Source organism: Ambystoma mexicanum, chromosome 5q, assembly GCF_040938575.1.
Source record: "Ambystoma mexicanum isolate Mex_15411 chromosome 5q, UKY_AmexF1_1, whole genome shotgun sequence".
Taxonomy (NCBI): domain Eukaryota; kingdom Metazoa; phylum Chordata; class Amphibia; order Caudata; family Ambystomatidae; genus Ambystoma; species Ambystoma mexicanum.
Window position 1 is genome coordinate 1,285,108,405 of NC_090933.1, and position 25,734 is coordinate 1,285,134,138.

The 25,734-nt window shown below is 45.5% G+C and overlaps 1 protein-coding gene across 1 annotated transcript in view; it reads right to left on the minus strand.

Annotated features, from left to right (window-relative positions):
• Window positions 1-1,479: 1,479 nt before the first annotated feature.
• Window positions 1,480-25,734, minus strand: part of LOC138498391 (tapasin-related protein-like) — a 253,624-nt gene continuing 229,369 nt past the window's right edge. The window contains exon 5 of the mRNA XM_069622163.1: window positions 1,480-1,877. Within this exon, the coding sequence (XP_069478264.1) occupies window positions 1,480-1,877 (398 nt within the window). The remainder of the gene's footprint in view (window positions 1,878-25,734) is intronic.

A 25,734-nucleotide genomic window follows, 5' to 3' on the forward strand; every position in this document is an offset into this window, starting at 1 on the left:
CCTCCGTCTGAGGGTCAATCGTGTCTGCTATGCTGGTGAAGGAATGACTATAATCACCTTCATAATTTCCTTGTCCGAGGGTCAATAATGTCTGCTACAGTAGTGAAGGGAAGACTATAATCACCTTGAGGGTCAATAATGCCTGCTATGGTGGTAAAGGGATGACTAAAATCACCTGAAGGGTCAATAATACCTGCTATGGTGGTAAAGGGATGACTAAAATCACCTGAAGGGTCAATAGTGCCTGCTATGGTGGGGAAGGATTGACTATAATCACCTTCATCATTTCCTTGTCTGAGAGTCAATAATGTCTGCAACAGTGGTGAAGGGATGACTATAATCACATTCATCATGTCCTTGTCTGAGGGTCAATAATACCTGCTATGGTGGTGAAAGGATGACTATAATCACCTTGAGAGTCAATAATGTCTGCTATGGTGGTGAAGGAATGTCTATAATCACCTTCATCATTTCCTTGTCTGAGAGTCAATAATGTCTGCAACAGTGGTGAAGGGATGACTATAATCACATTCATCATGTCCTTGTCTGAGGGTCAATAATGCCTGCTATGGTGGTGAAGGGATGACTATAATCACCTTGAGAGTCAATAATGTCTGCTATGGTGGTGAAGGAATGACTATAATCACCTTCATCATTTCCTTGTCTGAGAGTCAATAATGTCTGCAACAGTGGTGAAGGGATGACTATAATCACATTCATCATGTCCTTGTCTGAGAGTCAATAATGTCTGCAACAGTGGTGAAGGGATGACTATAATGACCTTGAGGGTCAATAAGGTCTGCTACGGGGTGAATGACTATAATCACATTCCTCATTTCCTTGTCTGAGGGACAATAATGTCTGCATCGGTGGTGAACGGATGACTATAATCACCTTCATCATCCCCTTGTCTGAGAGTCAATAATGTCTGCAACAGTGGTGAAGGGATGACTATAATCACCTTGAGGGTCAATAATTCCTTGTACGGTGGTGAAGCAATGACTATAATCACATTCCTCATTTCCTAGTCTGAGGTCAATAATGTCTGCTACGGTGGTGAAGGAATGACTATAATCACCTTATCATTTCCTTGTCTGAGAGTCAATAATGTCCGCTATGGTGTTGAAGGGAAGACAATAATCACCTTCATCATCTCCTTGTCTGAGGGACAATAATGTCTGCATAGGTGGTGAAGGGATAACAATCACCTTCATTATTTCCTTGTCTCAGGTTCAGTATTGTCTGCTATGGAGGCAAAGTGATGACTATAACCACATGGGGGTGTGGGGGAGAGGGAGGGATGCCTCCACTCCACCTTGATACCTACATGTGCATAAGAGGGATGTTTTTAAAGAGCCTCTTAAAGGTGGAGACTCTTACTGGCTGCAAAGGGAAACGAGAAACAAACTAGGGCACAATTGGTCTAATCAAATGCATCCTACTAATAGTGGGCACATAAACCTATGAAAGACATAAGGGTTAAGGCTCACCCTGAATCTTGAAGTCCTTGAATTCTTTCTCTTCATTTATTTTTTTGGAGTCTTTGGTGAAAAACCGGCATTTGAACACGGCTCCCTCGTCCTCACCTATCGTTGGCGTGCCGATGACAGCACTGTTGATAGTTACATAGCCTCTGCTTTCTCTAACTTTGAAGGTCGCAGTTTTGTGCCCTTCTTCAGCCAATAGTGGCTCTGTATCCTGGCAGTCAGTCATGGGATTGGGGTTGATCGTGGTCTCCAGGCCGTTGTTCAATTTTGTCCACTTTATCTCGACGCCTTTGGGGCAGTGAAACCCAACGCACACTAATTGCACAGGTTCTCCCAATGTCCAGACTCTGGGCCCTCTGATCTCGGACATCGTTAGTTTCTCCTTCTCCTCTGCAAGACAAAAATAGTAAGTACATAAGCATATATGTCCAAACTAGTGTACAGTCCTGTGTATACGGGCCAAAGTGCAGGTTTTCATTATCACAGTAGGACCACTATACATCCCAAGGTTGCAGCTCCCTCTAGCAGTGACAACAGGTAAAGCAATGCAAATTAGACCACTGTATATCCTTAGGTATCAGCTCCCTCTAGCGAAGCATGCTGTGCGTTCGGGCAGCCTCTACTGTGCAAGACGGCTTTGGACAAACATACATCTGGCCATTTATTATATAGTATGATTGTATACACTTTGTGAGGCCAGTATTCCCTACATGACATCCATTTCTCAGCAACTACTAATTTAGCAAATCAAATATCAATTTGCCTTTAAAAATTTAAATTCAGATCGTATTTGCTAGCTTTTTAAGCCTCATCAATTAAAGCATCCAAGCGTTTTATTGTGGCGTTAAGCCCTTATTCAAAGGGCTGGAACGGTGGGTAACAGCCGGCAGCCCAAGTTACCCACTTGGAATAGGGGCTTAAGGCCATTAGCACCCCAGGCTCCAAAGCACCAAGGGGTGCTAAAAAAATAATTTTCCTTCGTTCAACAGGACCCGCGTGGCGTCCCATTGTATGAAGGAAAAGGCTTTACAAACATGGCCACCATTGAAAGGGAATGCGGGGCTGCATACGGAGCCCCTTTTCCCTTTCTATGGCAGCCTGTGGGAGGCAAGGGGAATGAGTGTAGGCGGCAGTTGATTTTACCGTAAACAAATGGTCGCAATGACCAATAGTTCTTAAAATGCTACCACCAAAGGTTCGAACACCAAAAGTTCGAACCTTTGGTGGTAGCATTGTAAAAAAAAAAAAACAGGGGCTGCGGGGGTGTCTTCCGCATCGCCCCGCTCACTATACTTTATGGTATAGTGAGCGGGGGCTTTGGGGGACACCCCCGCAGCCTTCCGTTCAAAAAATAAACAAACAAATAAACAAACGGGGGCTGCGGGGGTGTCCTCCGCATCGCCCCGCTCACTATACTTTATGGTATAGCGAGCCGGGGCTGCGGGGGACACCACCGCAGCCTTCCGTTTAAAAACAAAAAAAAAAAGAAAAGGACCCTGTGGCGCCAATTCCCGATCACAGAAATGAAAGGGAACTGGCGCTGCAGGAACTCAGCGTGAAAATGAAGGTTAGTGGGGTTTGTTAATGTTAGGGTTGTGGGAGGGGGTGTGCTGAGGGTGTGGGTGGGGGGGTGTGTTGTGTGAGTATGTATGTGTGTTGGCATGAGAAAGGTGCAAACTTTTGGTAGTTCGCACCTTTCTCATGCAAACGTTTTGCCCGCGGTAGTTTCAGCCGCGGGCAAATCACTTAGATTCAAGTAGGAGTGTGGGGGGATGAAGAAAAAAAGTGACGGAGGGTGGGGGGAAGATGGCGGCAGGCGGAGTCGGCCAACAGACGTCATTGAACACAGGCTTTCATCTGCGGTTCAAGCCTGCGTTCCTTGCCACCTGATTGGCTGGCACCCCTCGCCAGGGTGCTAATGAGTTTTACAGACTTGTTCTTTTTCATTTTGTCAGCTTGGCCAGGCATCTAATAGAATCGGATACCATAGGCTCCTTTGTCTGGGAGTGTGCCTGTGATCGCTCCATGTACCTAGATGTTCCAGTCCGAGCCGGCTCTCCTACTAACAACAAATGTGCATAAGCTTTACCGAACAAACGATTAATTGTCACCCACACCAGATATCTTTCATCATAATAAACATCACAGAGGCTCAAGCGAAATATCAAGTATAGAATCTTTAAGATATGCTGAGTCAAGCAGGTCTTGCACCCAAGATGGCATCTGCTGTGTATTAATGTATGATTAATAAATGGAACAAGTGTCAACCCTACATACTACATAAGTCAGTGCCACAGGCATTGGTTGGCTCTACAATGGAAAACTCATCTAGAAAGACACTGCAACAGTGCTTGATGTTGGTAGATTTTTCAGGGCCATTTGAAATATGACACAAAGAAGGAAGCAGCCTCGGAGGTCCCCCACCTTGGGATTCTGCTCCCACTGCTCCCTGCATTGAGGCTGACCATCTGCCTCCTTTGAACTCACACAAGTGAGGATATCGCTCTAACAAGGCAGCTGATTTTGACCCACTTGCTGTGTGCTTTGCGCAGACTAGGCCAGCAGCAAGAACCACTCTTGCCACTGCAGCAGCTATGGCTGCCGTCCCGGCTAATCAGATGAACTCCTACTGGTCTCAAGCCCAGGGAGTGAGCCGGTAGGCGAAGCCGGCTCAACCCGAAGTACCACATCAAAGGGCCCTTCCTATCTGCGCCTGTAGGAGGAGCAGAAACCGCCTCTTTTTAGCTGAGCCACGCGCTACGATCAGCGTTTGATTCTGCCTGCTCTGCCTATCCAAGCTCCCGTTAAGCCTATGTGTCTGGTAACTGTTGTTAAAATGTACTGTTCCCTTGTGATTTCCATCCCACCCCCTATGTGCTTCCTCCCATCACTCTATATACCCAACCCATCCGACTTCACCTCCTGAAATGCATAGCGCCACCCAAAATATGCCACAGCCCCACGCACCCTACCTGCTCATCCTCTATCTTCATTTCCTCCTCCATGTACGCCCACTCACAGTGAGGGATAACGCACCACCACCACTTCAAGATGACTACCTCAAGCCACTACCGAGAGCTGAGATACCCACCCCTGCGTGTCACTGCATCCGGGTATTGTCACACCATCATGCACCCCCCCCTTGAACATGCACATGCATTTGCGGCACGGCAGACAGCCTGCTCGCCTCCTCGGTCCGCCAACACCTATGTGCTGGCAAACTTGCACACACCCCCATCTAGGAAGCCCCTTGCCATGCCACATGCGCTGATCCGCCTGCAAGTGCCCTTGACCTACTCACTGCGGCCACCTGTGGAGTCCCATGGGCTGTCTTGTATGCACTTGACCCCCTCACCCACGACTGGACTCATCTCACCCACACCTCTCAGACCCCATCCACCTCCCACCACTTCTTGCACTGGCTTGCTCAGAATCAACCATTTACGAGCCAGCACCATCCTGACACACATTCACCATGCCTCTCGTTCTTCACCCCATGTTCACACCTGGCCCGCCCCATTGCAATATTCTTGCCACTAAACACATCCTTGACCAAACCACCACATCTCGGGCCACCATCAACACCTCCCCAAATGCAGACCTCAGGCAAAACACCAATAAGCACTAAGTCCAATGAGCAGCCTGTACATAGTATCACACCCCCCAAGCGTAAGGATTACTTCACACAACCATTAGTGCCTACCACCCTAGGCCACACCACCACTTGTCATGTACTCCCGAAACCTGCCACCTCTCTACCCCCTCGTGAGTAATCTAGCAGCTATTGCTTATCTTGCTCTGGGCCTAAACAAACTCCCTCTGATGAGTCCATCACTGGCATTCCCAATAGTACTGGGATACATCAGGGAGTCTTGCTCAGCTCCCAGTCACATGCACTACCTGACCTGGCAGTCCCAAGCTGCACTGTCCTCCAGGAGTCACATCTCCTACGGCACACCTCACTCCCACAAATCACCAACAAAAGAAACATTTGCCTTGGGGATCGGATAGCAACCTCCCTTAGACCCAGAACAAAGCTTACTGCAACCTGCAACACCCACAAGCCAACAAAGCCCATCACCCAACAGAAGGACACCACTAAGATGCCATCTAGCCAGCAGACTGGGCGTGCACCCACCCTACGTCTGAAATGCACCCTACTCAACATGCGGTCCATCCCTGTGCATGCTCTTGATATCAACAACCTTATCACTATCCTCAACCTTGACATTTTAGCAACCTCAGAAACATGGCTGCATGCCGCATCCGGCCCTACCCTCTCTATTGGCCTTCCCCCTGGATGCACCATCTACCGTACTGATGGACCAAACACCAGAGGCGGAGGAGTTGCACTCATAGCAAAGGACCATTAGAGAATTGAACATCACCCCGCCGATAACTGCAACATACTGTCTGTTAAACTGACCATCACTGATTCGGACACCATTACTCTGCATACCATCTACTGCCCCCCAGGTTCAGCCATGTCCTTTGAAGAGAACCTCCTACACACCTTAGGTGCCTACATTAAACCCACCTCTAAATCGACCTCCTGGGAGACCTCAACTTAGGCTATAATGACCATGATGATCCAGCTGCCACATTGCTCTTCAACTCGCTTAGCACTCTTGGCTTCCAACAATGCATTAGCACGCCCACACACAACGAAGGCAGCATCCTAGACTGGATTGCGGATCTCAATTGTCAGGTGGCTATCCATTCTAACAGCCCTTGCCTTTTGTCTGACCTGTCATGATGCCTACCCCCAGGCATCCGGATCGAGTCCATCAGCCCCGGGAGCAGGCCTCCAGATACTTATTAAAACCTCAACAGCCCAGGCTGGGGGCTGTTTGGATTCAGTCCTGGCACCTTAGGCGCCAGGCTCATCATCGAAATCAGTCCTGGCGCCATAGGCACCAGGCGCATAGACTTTACTTACCTTATGCAGAACATGTGGCAAATGAGTCCAAGCCAACATGAGGCCTGGATGGGACTATTTTATTACAGGGACTAATTTTCACTCGGGTGTGGTTCTGGGGAACTTCTTACCTGGGACTACTTTGCAGGCTATTTAAACCACGCACGAACAGCAGCCCATGCTTCGTGTTATTCTGCATCCAGCAGCGTAACGCTCACCGTGTGTGCAAGTCAGCATTCAGTCTTCTGCCACGCCCGCCTCGAATCCAGAGCTCCTAGACAAAAGGAAAAGAAAGGAGTAGAGGTTAGATCACGGACATTATTTGATTCCTTACCTGATTCCAGACCCAACACAGCTCTGAGCCTGGAAAGGACATTATTTCAGCACGCGTCGCTTCGCCAGCAGCAACGCCACATCATACTCACCAGTCCACCGCATCTTTCGACTGAGCGCTGCCTCCATCATTTTCTTCGTCGAAACCCAGCTGGGGGGAAATCAAAAGGAATAACAAGGGGAGCGGAGAAAACCGACAAAGACAATCTCTTGCCACCATAGGCTTACCTGCTTTACCACCGGAGGTATTATCCTTTAATTCACCGCATCTTCCTATGCCGCACCTATAAAGGGAGAGAAAACAGCAAGTTAAACTCATGCAACTTTTACCGGACAGTGTTTGGTAATACAGACTCTTACCTGAACGCCATCAGCTGCCTCTAGGCAATAGTCTTTGGACGCAGCTGCAACCTAACGAGGGAATGGAACAAGAGTGAACATCGGACATATTGAACTCTTTGAACTTTATAGACACTGGAGTCAATATTCCTCCGGAGCTCCTCCAGTACCTTCAAACCAGTGAAGTAACTGGTATCTACGCGCCCCTGCATGCCATGCAGGATGGAGAGCTCATCATTTAAAAACATAAGGTGAGGTTACCAAGAGGGGATATCGGAGGTGATTAGTGGGGAGAACGAGAACAGTTGGGGGGCCATCACTAAAGTCCACGGGTGGCTAAATCCCTTTCTCCACTTGTAGGAGAATACTTCTACGAGTCCAGCAGACAAAATTAGGTGGGCCAGTCCAGACAGTCATCTCTGCACTACGCATCACGTTGGTGGAGACCGCAGCTGTCCGGGTCCGATCGACGCCCCTGTGGGAACCAGGTGAGCGTAACATGACCACATCATAGTGCAGTTCTCCATTGCACCAACTGGACACGCTTCACCTATCGCAATCCCGTTGCCCCCCACTCTTGCCCACAGCTCTAAAAACCTCACAAAGGAATGTCTCGCTCCCTTGCTCAGCTCACTCTTACCCAAATTACCCTCCGACAACGACCCCAACACACTTGCAGACTTGTACGCAAAAACCCTAACTGCCGCCATTGCCACCATAATCCCGCTCAAGCCACGCAAACTCAAATCATCTACACAGAGAAACTCGTGGTTCACCCCAGAACACCAAACACTCTGCTCAAACAAATGGCTAGCTGAAGCTAACTCGAATAAATTACCCTCAGAAGCCACAAGGCTACTGTTCACGCTAGCTGCCAAACCCTAGAAAAAAGTCGTCCTCTCTGCTAAATCCTCCACCTACAATGCCCGCATTGCCAATGCCAAATTCAACACCCATGAGATATTCATTATTCTCAGGGAAGTAGAAACCCCTACCATCCCCCGATCCCTATAGCCAAAGACGATTTGTGGTGTACCAATATTCAAAACGCCATGCTTGTCAAAATCTACAACCTGCACAGAAATATTGACACCAAACAATCCCTGATCAACCCCTTGCAAGCATCTCTGACAGCCTCATCCTCCCCTACTACCAGCCCCCAAAATCCCCACATGTTCTACTTTTCCAACATGTCGGAAGATGAAGTCAAAACCATTTTAAAAGGACTTAAACCATCTCGATGCAAAGGAGATACCCGCCCTGCGAGTCTTATTAAAGACTGCTCTGACATCCTAGCACCCATCATTGCCTCCTTCTTTAACGCCTACTTTTCTACTGGCACAGTCCCCACCAACCTCAAGGAAGCCTGGAAACCATCTCAGTAAAAAACGTTTTTACGAGAACCCACTTTCCCTACCAACTACTGTCCCATCACAACTGTCCCTTTCGTGCTAAAAATTCTTGATAGAGCAGCCTACTTGCAAATCCAGTGATTCCATGAAGCCAATCATTTCTTGGGTATGCGTCAGTCGGGTTTCCGCCCATGCCACAGGACAGAGTCAGCACTACTCGACCTAAAGATCCAAATTGATGATATCAGGGATGAAGGCAAAGCCTGCCCTGCTGCTTCTCCTTGACCTATAAGCAGCGTTCAACCTAGTGGACCCAAAATCCTAGGCCAGCACCTATCCTCCTCAGCCAACTTCTCTCCTGAGGCCTTATCCTGGATCACCTCCTTCTTAGGGGACAGATCCCTCAGAGTATTTGTGGAGAATGCCAATGCCACACCAGCACCTATAACCTGCTGTGTGCCCCAAGGATCCTGCATGTCCCCAACTTTGCATAACATATTCACAATACCACTATTTGTCCTCCTGGACTCTATCGGTATATCCTATACAAACTATGCTGGCGACACACAACTCCTACTGCAACTAGCATGATGACTCCACCACTCTGTCTACATGACCATCCATGCCTGGATGGCCATTCGCTGTCTATGCCTGAACGACGAGAAGACAGAGATACTTCTGGTATGACCCCCATCAGTGACCAAGAAGCTGGATCCCAAATAACCCTCCTTCAACATTGACGGTATCCCAATTCCAGTCTGACCTTTTGTGAAAACGATTGGTGTATATCTTGACGGCACACTATATCTCTCAAGGCATGTTAGCGCCATTGTCTCCTCTGCTGCATACACGGCTAAGCTAATAAACACATCCAGAGCCTTCATCTCCCCGGACAGCTGCCTTACCATAGTTCGAGCCACTGTAGGATCCAGACTTGACTATTGCAATGCCCTTTTTGCAGGCACCACTGATATCAATATTCTGAAAATTAAGGTTATCCAGAATAACGCACTCAGAGCAGGACTGAATATCCCTAAAGCTGAAAATATCACGGCAGCAAGGAAAAAATCCAGCCAGGTCCCTATTCGTGAACAAATTCTCTTCAAAACACTTTCATCACTCACAGATTTTTGTCCAAGGATGCCCCGCCATACGTTTCTCAAGAAAGCACAAAAGCATCATGCTCCAGACCCAACAGAGCAGCGTACGCCCACTGCATCACAATGCTCAAATTTAAATGGGCCAGAGAGCTGAGTGTCATCTGCATAACACTGCAAGTTCGAGGAGAAGGTAGAGATCAGGTGGGCTGATAGGGCCTGGTAGACATTGAATAGCCAGGGTGGGAGGATAGAGCCAAGGGGAACACCACATGATGAGAGAAAGGACGCATGTTGGACTTGTGAGGGTCGGTCCAGGTGGAAGGAGGTCAACCACTCCAGTGCCTGATCCGTGATGCCCAGGTTCTCACAAAGTCGATTGATCAGGATGGCGTGATTAACCATGTCAAAAGCAGAGGAAAGGTCAAGGAGGATGAGGACAGAAGGAGGGCTGGAGTCAAGATTAGAGAGCAGATCTTCATGGGTGTTCAGGAGAGCAATTTTGGTGCCTCTGGCAACTCTGAAGCCAGACTAATGGTCATGGAGACAACCAACAGATTCAGTGTAGAGAGTAAGCTGGGAGATGGCCAGCTTTTCCAGGAGTTTGAGGGTGCACAAGAGAGTGCTTGGGGGCGGGGGAGAGATACAGTGGCAAAGGAGTGGTTGCAGAAATCAGCCAAGGCTGGAGCGACAGTGTCAATGTGGTCCTTGATCGTTCTGGAGGAGTAGGGGAGCACCTGTTTGGATGACACTTTCATAGATCGAACTTCTCTAGAAACATTGTCAGGCCCTGTCAGAGAGAAAGAGGAGAAAGGAGGAGGAGAGGGGGAGGCAACCAGAGGGGTCCAAGAGAGGGAGAGGAATAGGAGAGCAAGGACAGGATGTCCTGAGTTTTAGTGGTGAAGTGAGAAGTCAGAGCCGTACAGAGGGGCTGGTAGGGAACAGGAGAGGTGGAGACTGCAAAAGGATTGGCCAGCTCTTTGCAGATTTTAAAGAGTTTGGCCGTGTTGCTAGTGGCCGCAGAGACGCAGGCTAGGATGTGGACTCTTTTCTTGGACAGGACAGATAGTCTGTATTGCCTATTGCCTTTGGAGCAGGCAGCAGGCCAGTTTGTCAGAGAATGTGCGCAAGGCCACCGTGCACTTGCGTTTCTAGGCAATGAGGTCAGAGTCATAACAAGTGTAGCACTCAGAGGTAGGCTTCTGATGGATTCTCATGACAGGGGAAAGGATGTCCAGAGTGTTGGAGATGCAGGTTAGAGAGGGCTGTGTCAGAGTGTGAGTTAGCCACAGGAGTAGGAGGAGCAGAGAAAGTAGAGGCAAAGGCATCCACTGACACACGCTTCATGGGTCAAATGAAAGAGAAGGTAGGTGTCAGTGCGGTGCGGGCTTTGCCTAAGGGACAGACAGTTTCACGTGAGAGGAAAGCAGAAAGTGGTAGGTCCAAGAGAGAGGAGTGGTGAGAGGGTTAGAGAGGGGGATGTCCGAGGAGATGAGAACATCCAAGGTGTGACCGGCAGAATGTGTCGGTCCTGAGGGTAGTATGGAGAGAGAGAGAGAGTGTCTCAGAGGTTGGGGAAGAGCGCAGAGGAGGGATTAGGAGCATCCAGGTGGATGTTGAGGTCTCCGAGGAGGAGAAGTTGAGAGGTAGAGGCAAGGAGAGAAGAGGAGAGGTCAGCCCATTCTGAGAGGAAGAGGGTGACCTGGCCAGGTGGCCTGTAGATGGTGGCAACAGTCAGAGAGAGGCCATGAGAGAGAGAGAGCCTGCAGACCAGGCATTCAAAGGAGGAGTAAGCCTGTGTAGGAATGACATAAGCAGGGACCCACTCCGAAAACATCAGTGCAACTCCACCTCTGGGTCAGTTGGTTCTGGGCTCGGAGAGGATCTTGTAGCCATCAAGGAGAAGAGTTTAAAAAACTTGTGACAGAGCTGGCCGTGAACCATGTCTCGGTGAGAGCAAGGACATCCAGGTCAAATTCTTCGAGGATGTGGCAGAGGTCAGAGGAGTATTTGACAGCAGAGCAAGAGTTTAGAGTAGTGCCGTGGAGCAGGATACCACATTTGAAAGACTTCCGTGTGGAGTACAGGCTTGAGGTACACTCAGCAGAGGTCGTAGAGGGGCCCAAGAGTGAACAGAGGTGATAGCAGGAGGTGGCATAGTAGCCAGAGAGGAGGAGGAAGGTGCCAGAGGGGTGGCGGACGAAGGAGATGGCAGAGGAGTCTGAGAGGTGCTAGGAGGAGTAGCGGGAGAAGGAAAGAAGTTGATAAGATGCGGGAGATGCCTACCGGAGGAGGAGGAGATTGGGCTGAGGGTCTGGACCAAGAAGGTGCCATTCAGATTAACATTTGTATTTGTATTTGTATTTATTTGTTATTTATATAGCGCCTTAAGCCAAGGCACTGTACATGACCAATTTTACAGTACAGTTAAAATTGAGCAAATGGTTACAATTAAACAATATAGTTTACAGTGAAGCTACCAATACAATTAGGGCAGATGTAAGAAGGTCTTTAAGGCAGAACGGAAGGTGGGGTAAGATTGAATAGACCGGAGAGAGAGGAAGAGCATTCCAGTTAAGAGGAGACAGAAGAGAAAAAGAACAGAAACAAGAGGAAGCACAAGAGGAACGAGGAACATTTAAAAGAAAGTGGGTTTGGGAATAAAGCGTGTGAGAGGAGACATAGAAGGAAACAAAAGAGGCAAGATGAATAGGAGCAAGTCCATAAAGAGATTTTAATCCGATAGAGAAAATTGAATTTCAGTTGAGAGTGAAAAGGTAGCCAGCGGAGAGAGGTCAAGAGGAAGGGGAAACGGAATCACAAATAGGTAAGAAACTCAAAAGACGAATAGAGGAATTAGATTTAAGGGGAGCTAGACGGGAGCCGGGAAGACCAAAAAGAAGAACAGAGCAGTAAAATAATCGAGAGAAAATTAAAGAAGAAATGAGGAGCTTCATGGCAATGAAGGTAAGGAGAGGTCTAACTTTCCAGATGTTAAAAAGGTGAAAGCGGCAGGAATGAGCTGTAATTGATATATGATGAGCAAAGGAAAGATTAGTATCGAGATGAAGCCCAAGGTTGTGGGCTGCCAGTGAAAAGGGCAGATGCAAAGGGAAAAAAGAACAAATGGAGGGGAAACACGAGGAGGGATAGTATTGGCAGGGAAAAAGAGAACTTCCGTTTTGGATCGATTAAGAACGAGAAAATGATACGACATCCAAGTTCTGATCGCGGAAAGACTGGCTGAAAGATTTGAATGAATGTTAGACGTGAAAGAAGAGAAGGATAGAAAAAGTTGGGTGTCATCAGCATAAAATGATGAGACAGCCTAAAAGAAGAAATAATCTTAGCTAAAAGAGAAGTATACAAAGAGAAGAGACATGGACCAAGGACAGACCCTTGTGGGACACCATGAAGGAGAGGAAAGGAATCGGAATTAACACCAGCCCAGGATACTGAGTAAATACGATTAGCAAGATAGGATTGAAACCATGAAATTACAGAGCAAGAAAAACCTAAGGAAGAAAGAGAAAGGAGGAGTAATGAGTAAACAGCGTATAGGTCCAAAAGAATAAGAATAGAAGAGTGTTTTGCATAGCGGGCAGAAAGGAGAGAGTCGCAAACAGATAAGATCAGTTTCAGTAGAGTGAAGAGCTCGGAAACCTGACTAAAAGCGAGGTAGAATAGAATTAAGAGTGACAAAGGAAGAAACCTGAGAGTAGATAAGATGTTCCAGTAATTTAGAAAGATAGGGCAGGATAGTAATAGGACGGAAATTCGAAGGAATGGCAGGATCCAAAGAAGGTTTTTTCAGAACCGGAAGAATAATGGCATGCTTAAATAGAAGAAGAAAAGTAGAAGTAGTGATAGAAATGCTAAGAAGACTAGTAATGTAAGAATTAAGAGAAGGATAGATTCTAGAAATGAGAGCAGATGGAACAGGCAGGGACGTCATTTAGGGGTCGCCCGAGGTCGCAACTGCGACCTCTGAGGTCTCCCTTGCGACCTCTAAAAAAAAAACGAAATACATTTAAAAAAAAAAAATTGTAATGCAAGCTCCTGGGCTGTGGCCAGCACCATGTGGCTCTTTACTTCTGGAGTGCTGGCTTTCTTGTTCAGGCCCCTTAAAAAAAGAATAAAAATGAGAACAGGAGTGTCACACGTCTAACACTTTCAGCACTGACCCTAAATAAGAAAGAATAGGAATACCAAATAATGTGTCTTTCTGGAATTCTATACAATAATTGCTAAACTCATTAAAGGTTTATTTCAGGCATACTTGAGGGGGTGAGTCACTGATTTAGTCTGAACTTAAACGCCTCAACTCAGCCTTTCATCCTTCTGAGGTCGATAAATGAGTACCAACACAGGTTGGGCGAGATTGGGTGTATATTTTTTCTATATAAAGCGCTTAAGCGTAAGTGCTATATAATAACACATCATTATCATTTGGCCATGGACGTCTGCTTGCATTCACAGTAATTTGGTAATATGGGCCTACACACACTGATCTTAATGATACATATGGTGATCCTTTCTTGTATGAAATGTACATCACATTATAGTGATATCGTAAGCATATTTTTCGTAGTGTACAATGCTATGTGATGCCACTTCCTGTTTTGTCAACGGGTGAAAGATTGTGTTCCATCGCTTCCCGTGATAACACTTCGGGGTGGGGTCAAATGATATCACTTCCGGTGATGTCATTAGGGGGTCAAGGGTTCGTGTGATGTCACTTCCTCTACCCCTGGCATTTTGGTGAAATGACGTCCCTGGGAACAGGGTCTTGAGGAGACGCAGTGGGACATTAATGATGGTCTTGGAGGAGTGGAAGGAGGCCAAGAGGACCTCCCACCGAGTGCCACCATTAATGAGCGAGTTAGAGATAGGAGAGAGAGCCGAGACCATAAAATCAGATTGCTGTTTAGAGCTTGACTTTTACCTTGAAATAGTCATGAAGGTCAGCATAACATCTTTGCCATAAAACAGTTTACTGAGAAATAAATACGTTTTCAGTGCTTTTCTAAAAGTAAACAAATCTGCAGAAGTTCTCATATTTACAAGCAACGTCGTCCACAGACAGTAAAAGGTATATCTGTGTGCCCAGGTACCAGACTGTCTTTCTATCCCTCTGCTGCGACTTACTTGCTCTAATGGACTTTCAGATGTTAGGAGGGCCACCCTTTGCTACTAACCCCTACTATATGATCGTGCAGACCTCCCTTGGCCCTTCACCAGGCCTCCATTGTGTTCCATTTGGTCCTTTAGTCTTTCCTGCCCAGGGCCATCTTAAGCACTTTGGGGGCCCGGAGCACGGCCACCTCTGGGGGCCCCCTCCAACAGACCAAAGAAATTAAGGGATATAGAATATCTAGTGCGCCGCACCCCGTGTCACGATAACAACCCATAGATTGATATGCTGCCTCGCAGAGATCAAAGTAAGCATGCTAAACTCCCTTTCAGATACCTTACCCTCTTCATTCTTGTTGTAATCAGACTGATAAACCTGGAGCATTTCAAGAGCAACGTTACCATTCTACAACGAGGGTACTTGTGTTCAAGAACAGGTACAGCAAACATTTCATCAATAGCAGCCACGTGGAAGGTATACTGGGCATAGTATAACTGCAGAACACAGATTTTCTGACAAAAATACACATAATCCAGAATAGTCAAACGACTCAGATTAGCTGCCTGGGAGACAGCAGAAGTGCTCAAGCATGGATACAGGCGACCGATGGGAAGCAAAAATAAAACTACACATACCATAGCATAGAGAGTGTATGACGATTTGAAGATACCAGGAAGGGGTCTGTATCCAGACAGACTGAGATTAGAAGTGAGACGTGGTTTTGAAGCAGTGTTGCCATTTGAGAGCAAAGAAACAGGTGGCTGTGACATGTAATATATCAATGCTCACTATCATTATAGAGGAAGCAACACTGTATATAGCCAGTGAAACCATGAGTGATTATTTTTTAAAGATCACACCCTGAGAACAAAATCAATCTGAAGGGCCGACAATTTTGAAAGGTTTTGGGACTTGCAATTTTGACAGGTGAGGAAATACAAGATTAAATGAGATACCCAGGATCACACATTGATTAACAGGTGAAGCTGGGATTCGTACCCACTCTGCAATTTCTGATATTTACCAATTTCTTTTCTAGTTTTTACCCTTTACTAAAATAATCCCATTTTACAGAACCGACTTGGAAAATATGAAAATCACATGACCGAATATAAACATTTAAAAAAAAGCTATAGAGCATATTATGCAAAATGGGAATGATTTTTGCTTCATTGTCTCCATCATCAAGGAAAGTATATAAATACCAGCATACTAATGGATGTGATCTTACAAGATTTCAGATAGGTTTCTCTTTTGTATTTTAAACCTTTAAATACACCTGAAACACAGGCTTGCACAGTGGTGTTTAAAAACGTGCTGAAAAACCTTTGAATTGTACAAAACAGCAAACCGTTTTGTTGTCACATAAGTATACCTTAATATATGCTTGTAAGAAGCCTGCAATATCTGGTCTGAATTCTTCTGTCTAGAACGCCTTCCACTCAAATGGCCTACATGATGGGAAAGAGCAGGTAATTGGCCAAACAATGACACCAGTATGTGAGAAGCAAACCTTTTCATAGAAGGCTGTATGGTACTGCAGTGATATAAGATTTGTCCAGTATCACTGTATCATCTGCTGGCAAAGCCAGGATCCAAGCATGAACGCTTTGGTTCCACAGTCTGGAATTTGGATACAAAAACACCACTAACACTTTATTATCATCATTGGAGGTGCCTGTCCAGGTTTTACAACTCCCCATCTAAACAAACAAATTTCTAGACCTTCACCATACTGACGCTATGTTAGTTTCTATAGCAACCACTATTTGGTGTAGGTACATTGGTGATGATAACACCTGGAGTGCTATAAAACAAAGTACATATATATGCAGACTTAACAACTTCATATTTTTGAAATGCTGAGTCGGCCTTGCTGGCATTTGGTATTATAATCTTGTATATGAACGCATATCTCTGCAATGAGTGCTTAACACACTGAGCTATCCCCTGAACCATCGGGGCACTCAAATGTATCAATATGTGTTTCAACTTTGGCTATTGCATATGATCAAAATAATCCCCACAGAAAGGTGAGAAGGCTACAGGTGTTGTGCCACGCAAACTATGTATACCACAGCGAACATAGCATTACAAGATGAAAAGATCAGAACAAAATGTACTTGTCAACAACAGATAGAAAATAGGTTTAGCCTTCGCAGCACACCATAGAAAATCCTGATGTGTAATACTTAATTTTGTTGACTATGGGAAACTGACTATTTTTTAAATAATTCTCCTTCTTGGGGCCCCCTCCAAGGTGGAGGCCCGGGGCAAGTGCCCCTTTTACCCCCCCCCCCCATAAAGACGTCTCTGTTCCTGCCGGGTCTGGGCCTACTGCGGATCCAGACTATACCCTCCTGTAAATCTACTACCACCGTCCTGATTACATCTCAGGACTCGCTTAGTCCAGCTTCACTTATTAATGCAGGCACACTCTCTAAACAAATTATGATTTAATATCGGATGTTTGATGTAACATAGCTCAGAGACTCGACTTTCAGCCATAACCTCTGAGTCTGCTATTCTTAGTCTAGACTGTGGCCAGTCCACGGCAGGTGGTGTGGCTGTTGTTCCTTGCACCTCCCTTTCTTTTGTCGCCAGTCCCTTACCTATACTTCCAAATATTGAAGCGCTGGCCTTTACACCTCAGGTGGCAAATGTCACTTCTATTTCATGTGTTTGTCTATTCTGTCCCCCACCCAAAAACAGGATCCCGCATTTCCCTGCACTATAGCTGGTGCACTCTTCTTTTACACTCACTTGATCTGACCTAGAAGCCCCCTTGTGATTTTAACAACTGACAGACTGTCCCCACAGGCCCATGGTGGAAGCTACAGCAGACCCCATGGCCATTTTCAATCTTACCTGGTATCCTGTTCATTCATTCATCAACAGTAATTACTTCGTGGTAATTACAAAGTAATTACTTTGAAATTACTTTGACAAATATGGTATTTAAGGGTTAAGGGGTCAAAAAGGGGGTGGGTAGGGTTTTCGGAAGGGGTAGTAATTAAGGGGGATCGCTGGGAATGGGGTGGTGGGGCCTGAAAAAATATTAGAAAAATAATTCTAAGTCAAATTTCAAAGTAATTATTTCGTAGTAAATTACCACGAAGTAATTACTGTCGATGAAATGCCATGAAACCCTCTTGCCCAGTTGGTGCCTGGCAGCACTCATTCGGCCGGCCACATTCTTGACCTGATTCAAACCTGATCAATCATTTCTTATTCCCATTTTACAATAGTCCCCCCTGCAAATCCTTCTTCTACTTCTCTGCTTGCTCTCACTTCTGCTTGTAAACAAACTCAACCCTCTTTCCTTTGAAGGCCTTCTCATTTCCCAATCCCTCTTTGTACCACCCTTCGTGTCCCTGCTAGTACAGTGGGGTTTAACAGCTGGATTTACTCTACTCTTGATTCTCTTATGCCACCTAAAATGGTTCTTCCTAAGCATAAGCCTTACCATCCTAAATGGTTTCTGTAATACTTTGCTGCCATTGAATCCGCCAGGGAACACGCAGAATGACGACTCTGGCGCTGGTCGTATGATCTTTTAGCTACAGCTGCTTACCTTTCCCTGCTCTCATCAGGCAGAAAATCTATTCATGAGGTCCAACATATATTGTATTCCTCTCATGTTGAGCTGGCAGGCAACATGCAGAAGGAGATACTTACCATTCTGGAGGAACTTTCCTTCCTGTCGGCAGCCTCATTCCGTTATTCCATCTCTTGACTTATGCAAGGCAAATTCTCTTGTTTTCTTGAGGGTAAGGCGGTAGCTCTCCGGATAGCTGGACGGCATATTGGCTGCTCCTCTGAATTAGTGTCTTTACCCTTGTGTTCTCCTTCTGCCGTTTCTTACTCCACTGTAGTGCACTCTTAGTTCTCACGGGGACCCTGACTCTCTTCTGTGTACATTTTCTAAAATCAAATCTGCCTCCCTTGTCCAGATCTTTGGATCTTTGCCCAGTAAAAAATGTTTACCTCTGCCCAGCCTTCTCTTGTGAGAGTTTCTGCTTTGGCTCCTGACCGTTACCCCTGTTCCAGCCCCAGGGACGGGGGTTTAAGGCCATTAGCACCCTGGATTACCAAAGCGGATAAAAGTGGGTGCTAAAAAAAAGCTATTATTTTCAGTCATTGAACGGGACGCCTTTCAATGACTGAAAATACTGTGCTAAAATGGCTACCATGGAAAGGGAAGGCAGGGCACTGTAGGGAGCCCCACATCCCTTTCCATAGCAGCCGGAGAAACTGCTGCAGTGGCCAAGACTGCAACACACAGGTAAGTGGGTATGGGGAGGGGGGTTGGAAATAGGCAACAAAAAAGAAAGGGGACAGAGGGTGGGAGGAAGATGGCGGCTGGGGTAACCAGCCGTCAGGCGGCTTCGAACATGTGCTAAAATTGTAGGTTTCAGCCCGTGTTTCTAGACACCTTGAACTGGATAGTCCAGCCCCTTTGATGAGTTGCAATTACCCTGGAGATGGATGGGGATGCAGACTTTATTCATACATCAATAATCAAGACGACTCAGGTAGTTGGCAAAAGGAAGGCGGTTTTAATGTCAATTATCTAAAACAGGGAGCATAACGAACATCAACGAATTGCTCGATCCTCTTACTCAAACATTCGTAGTAAAAACTGAGATCTTATAAGCAATACTCATCATCAATGACATTAACCTACTTGTGTACGAACATCATCCTACGTGGCAAACTACAAAATCTTACGGGCATGGGTGATTGGCTCTGAGTGAACATCTACGTATACGATCCATACTAGTCTAAAAAAGTGTGAATATGTGATTGGTTACTTAACATCAGGTGGGGCAACTAAGCCCTTCCCTAAAAATGATCACTATGAACGTCACTAAATACACAACTTCCCATTTGGTCTACATAACTATAGGAACCCATAATTACACGGTCGTCTACAATTGGTTGGCACTCTAAACTCCATCAGTACTTTTCCACTTATGTCTAGCAGCCTGCATGCTGGCCATACAGGTGCGGGTGAGTTTGCCTTAACCATTACTTCATACCAATTAGCATATCAATCCATCATCACCTCAGTGGTCTACTGTCAATTAGGCTTTGAAGCTCGTCCTTCTGAGTGATCGTAGTTCTGAGAAATTTAGGGAGTGAAAAGCACGGTCTGCCCTTGTGCATAGGTGTGACCATCTCGTTCGTCCAACTTCATGCTTCCATGTGACTGGAGACCATGGAATTGAGCCTTTTTGTGCATTTAATACTATTTTTTTAATAAACCTCTGATGTCTTCCTTGTTATGTTCATGCCTTCTGAACAGGAGTTTTATTCTTTCACACGATTTGTATCCAATGTCAATTCACTCCAGTTTGATAAGATCTTGGCTTCTTGGCTCGTCCAGCCTCGTCTGCTGAGATTCACTTTGTAATTCAATTTGCTTTTTAACTGTGACACACGAGAAATGAGGCCTTCTTGCTACTGTCCAGTACTGCTATAATAAGTAGTGGAAACATCCATCATTCACTTGTCCCTATATATATATATATATATATATATATATATATATATATATATATATATATATATATATATATATATATATGCTTACGTTTCTTTTGCATCTGTACATGTGCCTTATACAATATCTGCATTCTCTGGGCTCTGCATCTCTTCTATGTATGTCATCTCAGCTCTGTGTGACGTATACTGGCGATGGTTAGTGACGTTACCATTCGTCCTTGCCATTTATTGGCTCTGCTTCTTCAGGGATTTCATTCAAATGGTCATCATATTTTCTTGTATGTAGGTATGGTTTTCTCAATGGGTACCTTGCCTCCCAGATTCTCTTAGGTATTGGTACTTTCACTGGTACTGCACAGAGTCCATACTCTGCTCTTTGTCTGTTCAACTGCTACGTGTATGTCTCATACTCTGGTTTCCAACAGACAGGTAATATGGGCGGGACGAATGACGTGGGGGTACTTAGCTCCTTCTCTACATCCCCCTTCTGGGCGATTCATCGACCACTCTCTCATCATCCTTCACATCCAGGCATTTAGGTCTGAAGAAAAGCTTCTTTGGGACCCATATATTTATCACTCCCTTCAGGCATCCTGCTGATTTAACATGCTCATCTTTGTTCCATGTCATGAGACTACATTGTCCACTTGGACTGCAGTAAATCCATCTTCCTACATACTTCTTATGGTTCTTTGGATACAGGAACTTCGTCCCCTCAGGTGCATGGCTACTGGCCTTCACAAAGTCTGTGATTTCTTCATCTGTCAAGTCTCTGGCTTTCCATCCTGATTCGACATCAATCATGATCTTCATCCCTATGGCTTTCTTTGCTGTCTTCTTACATTATTATCTTGATCACACAAAATCCAAGCAACACCAACACGATCAGGGCTCCAAGAAACTTGAACATATCTGCCATCCATTGTTTAACCCAAGAGAAGAGTGATCCAAACCAGCTTTCATCAGAAATGTCTTCTACTTCGTCTATCATTTGACCATGGAGCATGTCTATGGCCCCTGTCAAGGTACCATTCTCATCATCATGAGAAGGTATAAATGTGCAACATGATTCACCTCCATCCATTGCTGTAATCATATCCAGGACGTATCTGTTCTGAAGAGTCATCAGTCTTATGGCTCTCGTCTCTTCTCTGATAGCATTGAATCCCTTTATAGTTGTGTTAATTGTCTGCAGCAATTCCCATCTGGTGATTTGAAGTCATTTTGTATTTGCTCCAACTTGGATTCTCGGCATGAAGATCAACGTGAACACTGACGAGGTCTGGCTGAACAGCCTGTGTTCATAAGGAATAGAGTCAAAAGCTTCTGTTGACTTAGCTGAAAAATTGTTCTCCATCTTTATCCTTTTCATGAGCTCCACAGATCTCTTCTTCCTCAAGTGAGCACCTGCTTTGGGAAAACTGTTGAGGCTTAGATCACTCTTTGGAATCACCAATGCTAGAACATGGACATTTACCAATGGGCATATCCCTCCCCAATCCTTGGGTAACTTCATGTATGCCTTGGATCCACAAGCCCAATAATGATCTACTGCTGTCCCAATTTTCAGATCTGGTGCTTCGAATATTCTCCCACAATTCTGGTTCTCTCCAACTTTTCTTGTGCCATTGTTTCTGAAACACAGCTTTGCACTCGCCAAAGGCACTATCTGCAAGGGTCCTCCTCTGTCTTCGACCCATGTCAGTAGTTTAGCAAGTTTCGACCATAGAGGCTTACACAACATCTGTGCATTCTCAATAGTTGGTTGGTAGTGAACCAATATCACCCAGTCTCTGCAGATCACTACACCTTCTTCCCAGCCATCTGGTGATAGCACAGTTCCCCAAATCTGCATCTGGCCTCTGTTCTTCCATTGACAAATATCTTCTGCAGTTTTCCCTGGAACTTCCAGTTTTTTATTTACTTCCCATATGATTCCAGCTCCTTTTACCCCAGGTTTTTCGTATCTGATCACATGATTCTTAGTATGGGCTCTGTTTTTTGTCTTTGTGTCCGGGATATAGTCATCTTCATCTGGATCTGCCCATTTGAGGTAGGCTGTTCGACCCATGAACTGGCCTCTTGTACTACAGAATGCTAGATGTAATATGCAGTGTGCAGTCAGAACATCTATTTCAATGGCTATAAAGATCTTAGATTTCCCCATATTGCATGGCAGGAGTGCACATACGAAGCATTCCTCCTTTGAAGTTCTTCTTTATGTTGATACCATATATTATTTCCCAGGTGCGCTGTACTGTCCAGCTAATCATTTAATTCAAAATCATATTCTTGGGTGCTTCTTTTCGGTCTCATCCTTCTCACGTGACCTTCCATAATCGTGTCATGAAGTGTGTTAGCATAGCCCCTTCTGATTTGATCAATTACAGGAACACCTATCAGTTCTCCGCGTAGGAGAAGGTTCAACAAGTTTCATCCTCTCAACATACCATTTAGGCGTGAAAAAGGCCTTGCAAAATCTCCATGTATGTCTGTCTTCTAGGGATCATCTTTGGGTCATCTATTGCAGGACCAGGTGTGCTTGCATGCATTATCTGTATAAACTCACCGTCTAACAATCTTGTCTTACCTGTCTTGCCAAGCCTGTTTCCTGTGTCCAAACAGAGTTCCTAAGATACTTTTTGCATGTGAACAATTATTAGTGACACTTATCTCAAGTGCAGGTAATTTATCATCTTTCTTTGGGACAGGAATAACTACATAGGGTCTTGGCTGCCTAAAAGTTGCCACAATTGAAACCTCCTGCTCAGGAAAATTTACTGGAGTCCTAGCTCCATGTACATCAAGGTAGTACGATGTGCATAATGTCAGTGAAAGCAGTATGATTATGAACACAATGCAAGCGTAAATAACACAAAGGTATGTGAATTTACATCATCTACTTCGTGGACAATGTGGACATCCCTCTGCATCTGGCATTATTATATTACTGCTGATACTACACATTTTTGTTTCCTAAGGAAGGAAAAGTCATCTTTAATACATGCATTATGTACTGTTTCTGGAAGCTGCTGTCTTGATTCAGCAATTCCGTCCTCAATCTGCTATCTGCTTTCTAGATGAGACGAGCAAACTCTCGATGTCTCCTTGGAACCAATCTTTAACCAGACAAAAATATGAATGCCCCTCCAGCAAGATGAAAACCACTCTCAGTATGTCTAGACAATGTTAGATGCGCTCTTGCACTCGTAGTGTAGCCGAGGAATTCTTCTCGCCAATCTACTGAACTAGTTGATACAAAGGACAACCAGAACAGTTGATTGGCGGAAAGATGGAATGCCAACGGTGAACCCAGAACAACAAGGAACAGGATACTGGGACGAGATGTCTTCCCAAAGTGTACAGGCATGGCCCCAGACAACTGCAAGAAGAGCAACAATCAGAATAATGCAATTCGTGGCAGTAATCAAAAACCAAGAGTGAAACCAAACACTAACCTGTGCAGTATAAAGAGTTCTTGAAATCACCAGATAGTAGAAGAAATTGAGCCTGTATCTTCGTGGCAAAACCAATGTTCAAAGTGTAAACAAGATGGTTAAAACAGAAAAAAAGGGCGAGAAATCCAGCAGAGGTCCAAAGTACACACAACCTAACTCGACGGCACGCGGACACCTAAAGGTACACCAAGGCAGTCTCTAGTCCGTGTACCGGAGGTGTAAAGGTTCCCAAAGCAATCCAAAGCAAGAAAGAGTTCCAAGGTCCAAATGCGGGGAGAAGAGCAGTAAATAGTCAGAGGTGGACGAGGTCAGAAGAACGATGAACTCTGAGCAGTACTAAGACAAAACAGCAAGATTCACAACGGGTGCAGGAATCAACCAAGCCGGATGAGTTCTTTGTAGGCTCCGCTGTAGTGCAGGAATCAGCCGAGCCAGAAGAGTACAGTGTGGGCTCCGCTGTGTCACTGACAAACAAAAAACTATCCAGAGGCAGTTCGGGGAGGAACCGCAAAGCGGGAAGCAAAAGTACAAGGGCACGGCTAGGCAATCCGATGGCGGTCCGAGGTCAGAAAACAATGCAGCAGCAAAAGTACAAAGGGCAGAGCTAGGCAATTCCGATGACGGTCTGGGTCAAAATAAGAGGAAACAAAGCAGAGGTAACAGGGACAGAAACCTGGATACGAGGGATAGTAACACACCGATAGAATACAAGATTCAGAAGCGCCGGCACAACGTAGAGGTGGGGCTTAAATAAGGAGTCACATGACAAATACAAAAACGGCCCTCAGCGTGCGTGGCGAAACCAGAAAGCAGTGAGAGTACGCCAACGTCTGCATGCCAACCTCCAAGCTCCCGGTAGACGAGGTCTTAAAGGAGCAGTAGCCATAGTTCCTTGGCATGTACGAGATCCATAAACCCCACGTCTAGTGGAAGCCTGATAATTATTGCGTCCTAACACAGGCGAATGTTGCCAATACCTGACAGACAAGTTCAATGACATACACTAGCTCCCAGTCCACTTGTCGAATCTGCCTTAAACCAGACTACATGATGAACTTCTTTCAGCATGAAACAAAAAGTTCTGTCTCGACCAGCAACTTCTCGATCTGCCCCTCGAAGGAAAGTTTCACTCTGATCTCAGATTTCTCGCAGAATATAAACTTACTTGGATTATGATGCCTTCCAAGATTATATTCAAGTTTGCAGTGCTTCTAGGATCCCTTAGAAATGTGAGCACATCCGTGTGTCTTCCAATAAGATGCGGGTACTCTTCAATTAGACAAAAGAACACCCTAATTACTAGTCTGTGTGCGGCATCAATTAATAGGGGCATTTGTGCTCTCTCCACTGTACTCGGGTAACTGCGAAACTTGCTCGATGATTGCTGCGAATAGTCTCCTTACAATGGGACAATTATTAGGTTCTTGCAGAAAAACACCAATATTAGAAGTTCTCCCCACAATAACCGGATATGTGTGCAAAATGAAGAGAAAAATGCCAAATATGTTCCTTGAAACGGTGTCATTGGGTATCACCATAGGCAAATCCAAACAGAAACTCAGTGTGGAATGAATCAGGATACTGTACTCTTTTCCAATTGTCAAAACCACAATCAGAATCTGGCATATTTCTCTTCTTATCAAGGCTTAAGCGTGCCTCAGTCCAAAGTTTAACAAGCTCCTGTGACTTTAAGAACCAACAATTTTTCTTTCACCCTGAAATGACAGCACAGGTTGTTCGCATTAGCTTCCTTTAACCCTTTCAGAGACGGCTAGAAGAGTGTCCCGAACCAGGTCACAGTCCAATTAAATCTTCTCTTTTATTCAACAGCCTCTGCGTCCTTCTTCCTTGTCATAGACCTTGTCTGCATTTGCTGAGGTTCTTCCCCGATGCTTGCTTCCGTTGGGGTTATGGGCAGAGGGGTTTCTCCAGTGTAAAGTCTGACATTGCCTAAGAAAGTCCAAGCACGTCTGCTTTGCACTCTGATGGCAGACGGCGTGACATCTTCCACAATGAAAGGGACGTTGAAGCGGGGTTGGTTCCACTTCTTCCTTGTGTGGTTGCGAATTAGGACTGCATCTCCAGGGAATAGTTGGGGTACAAAACGT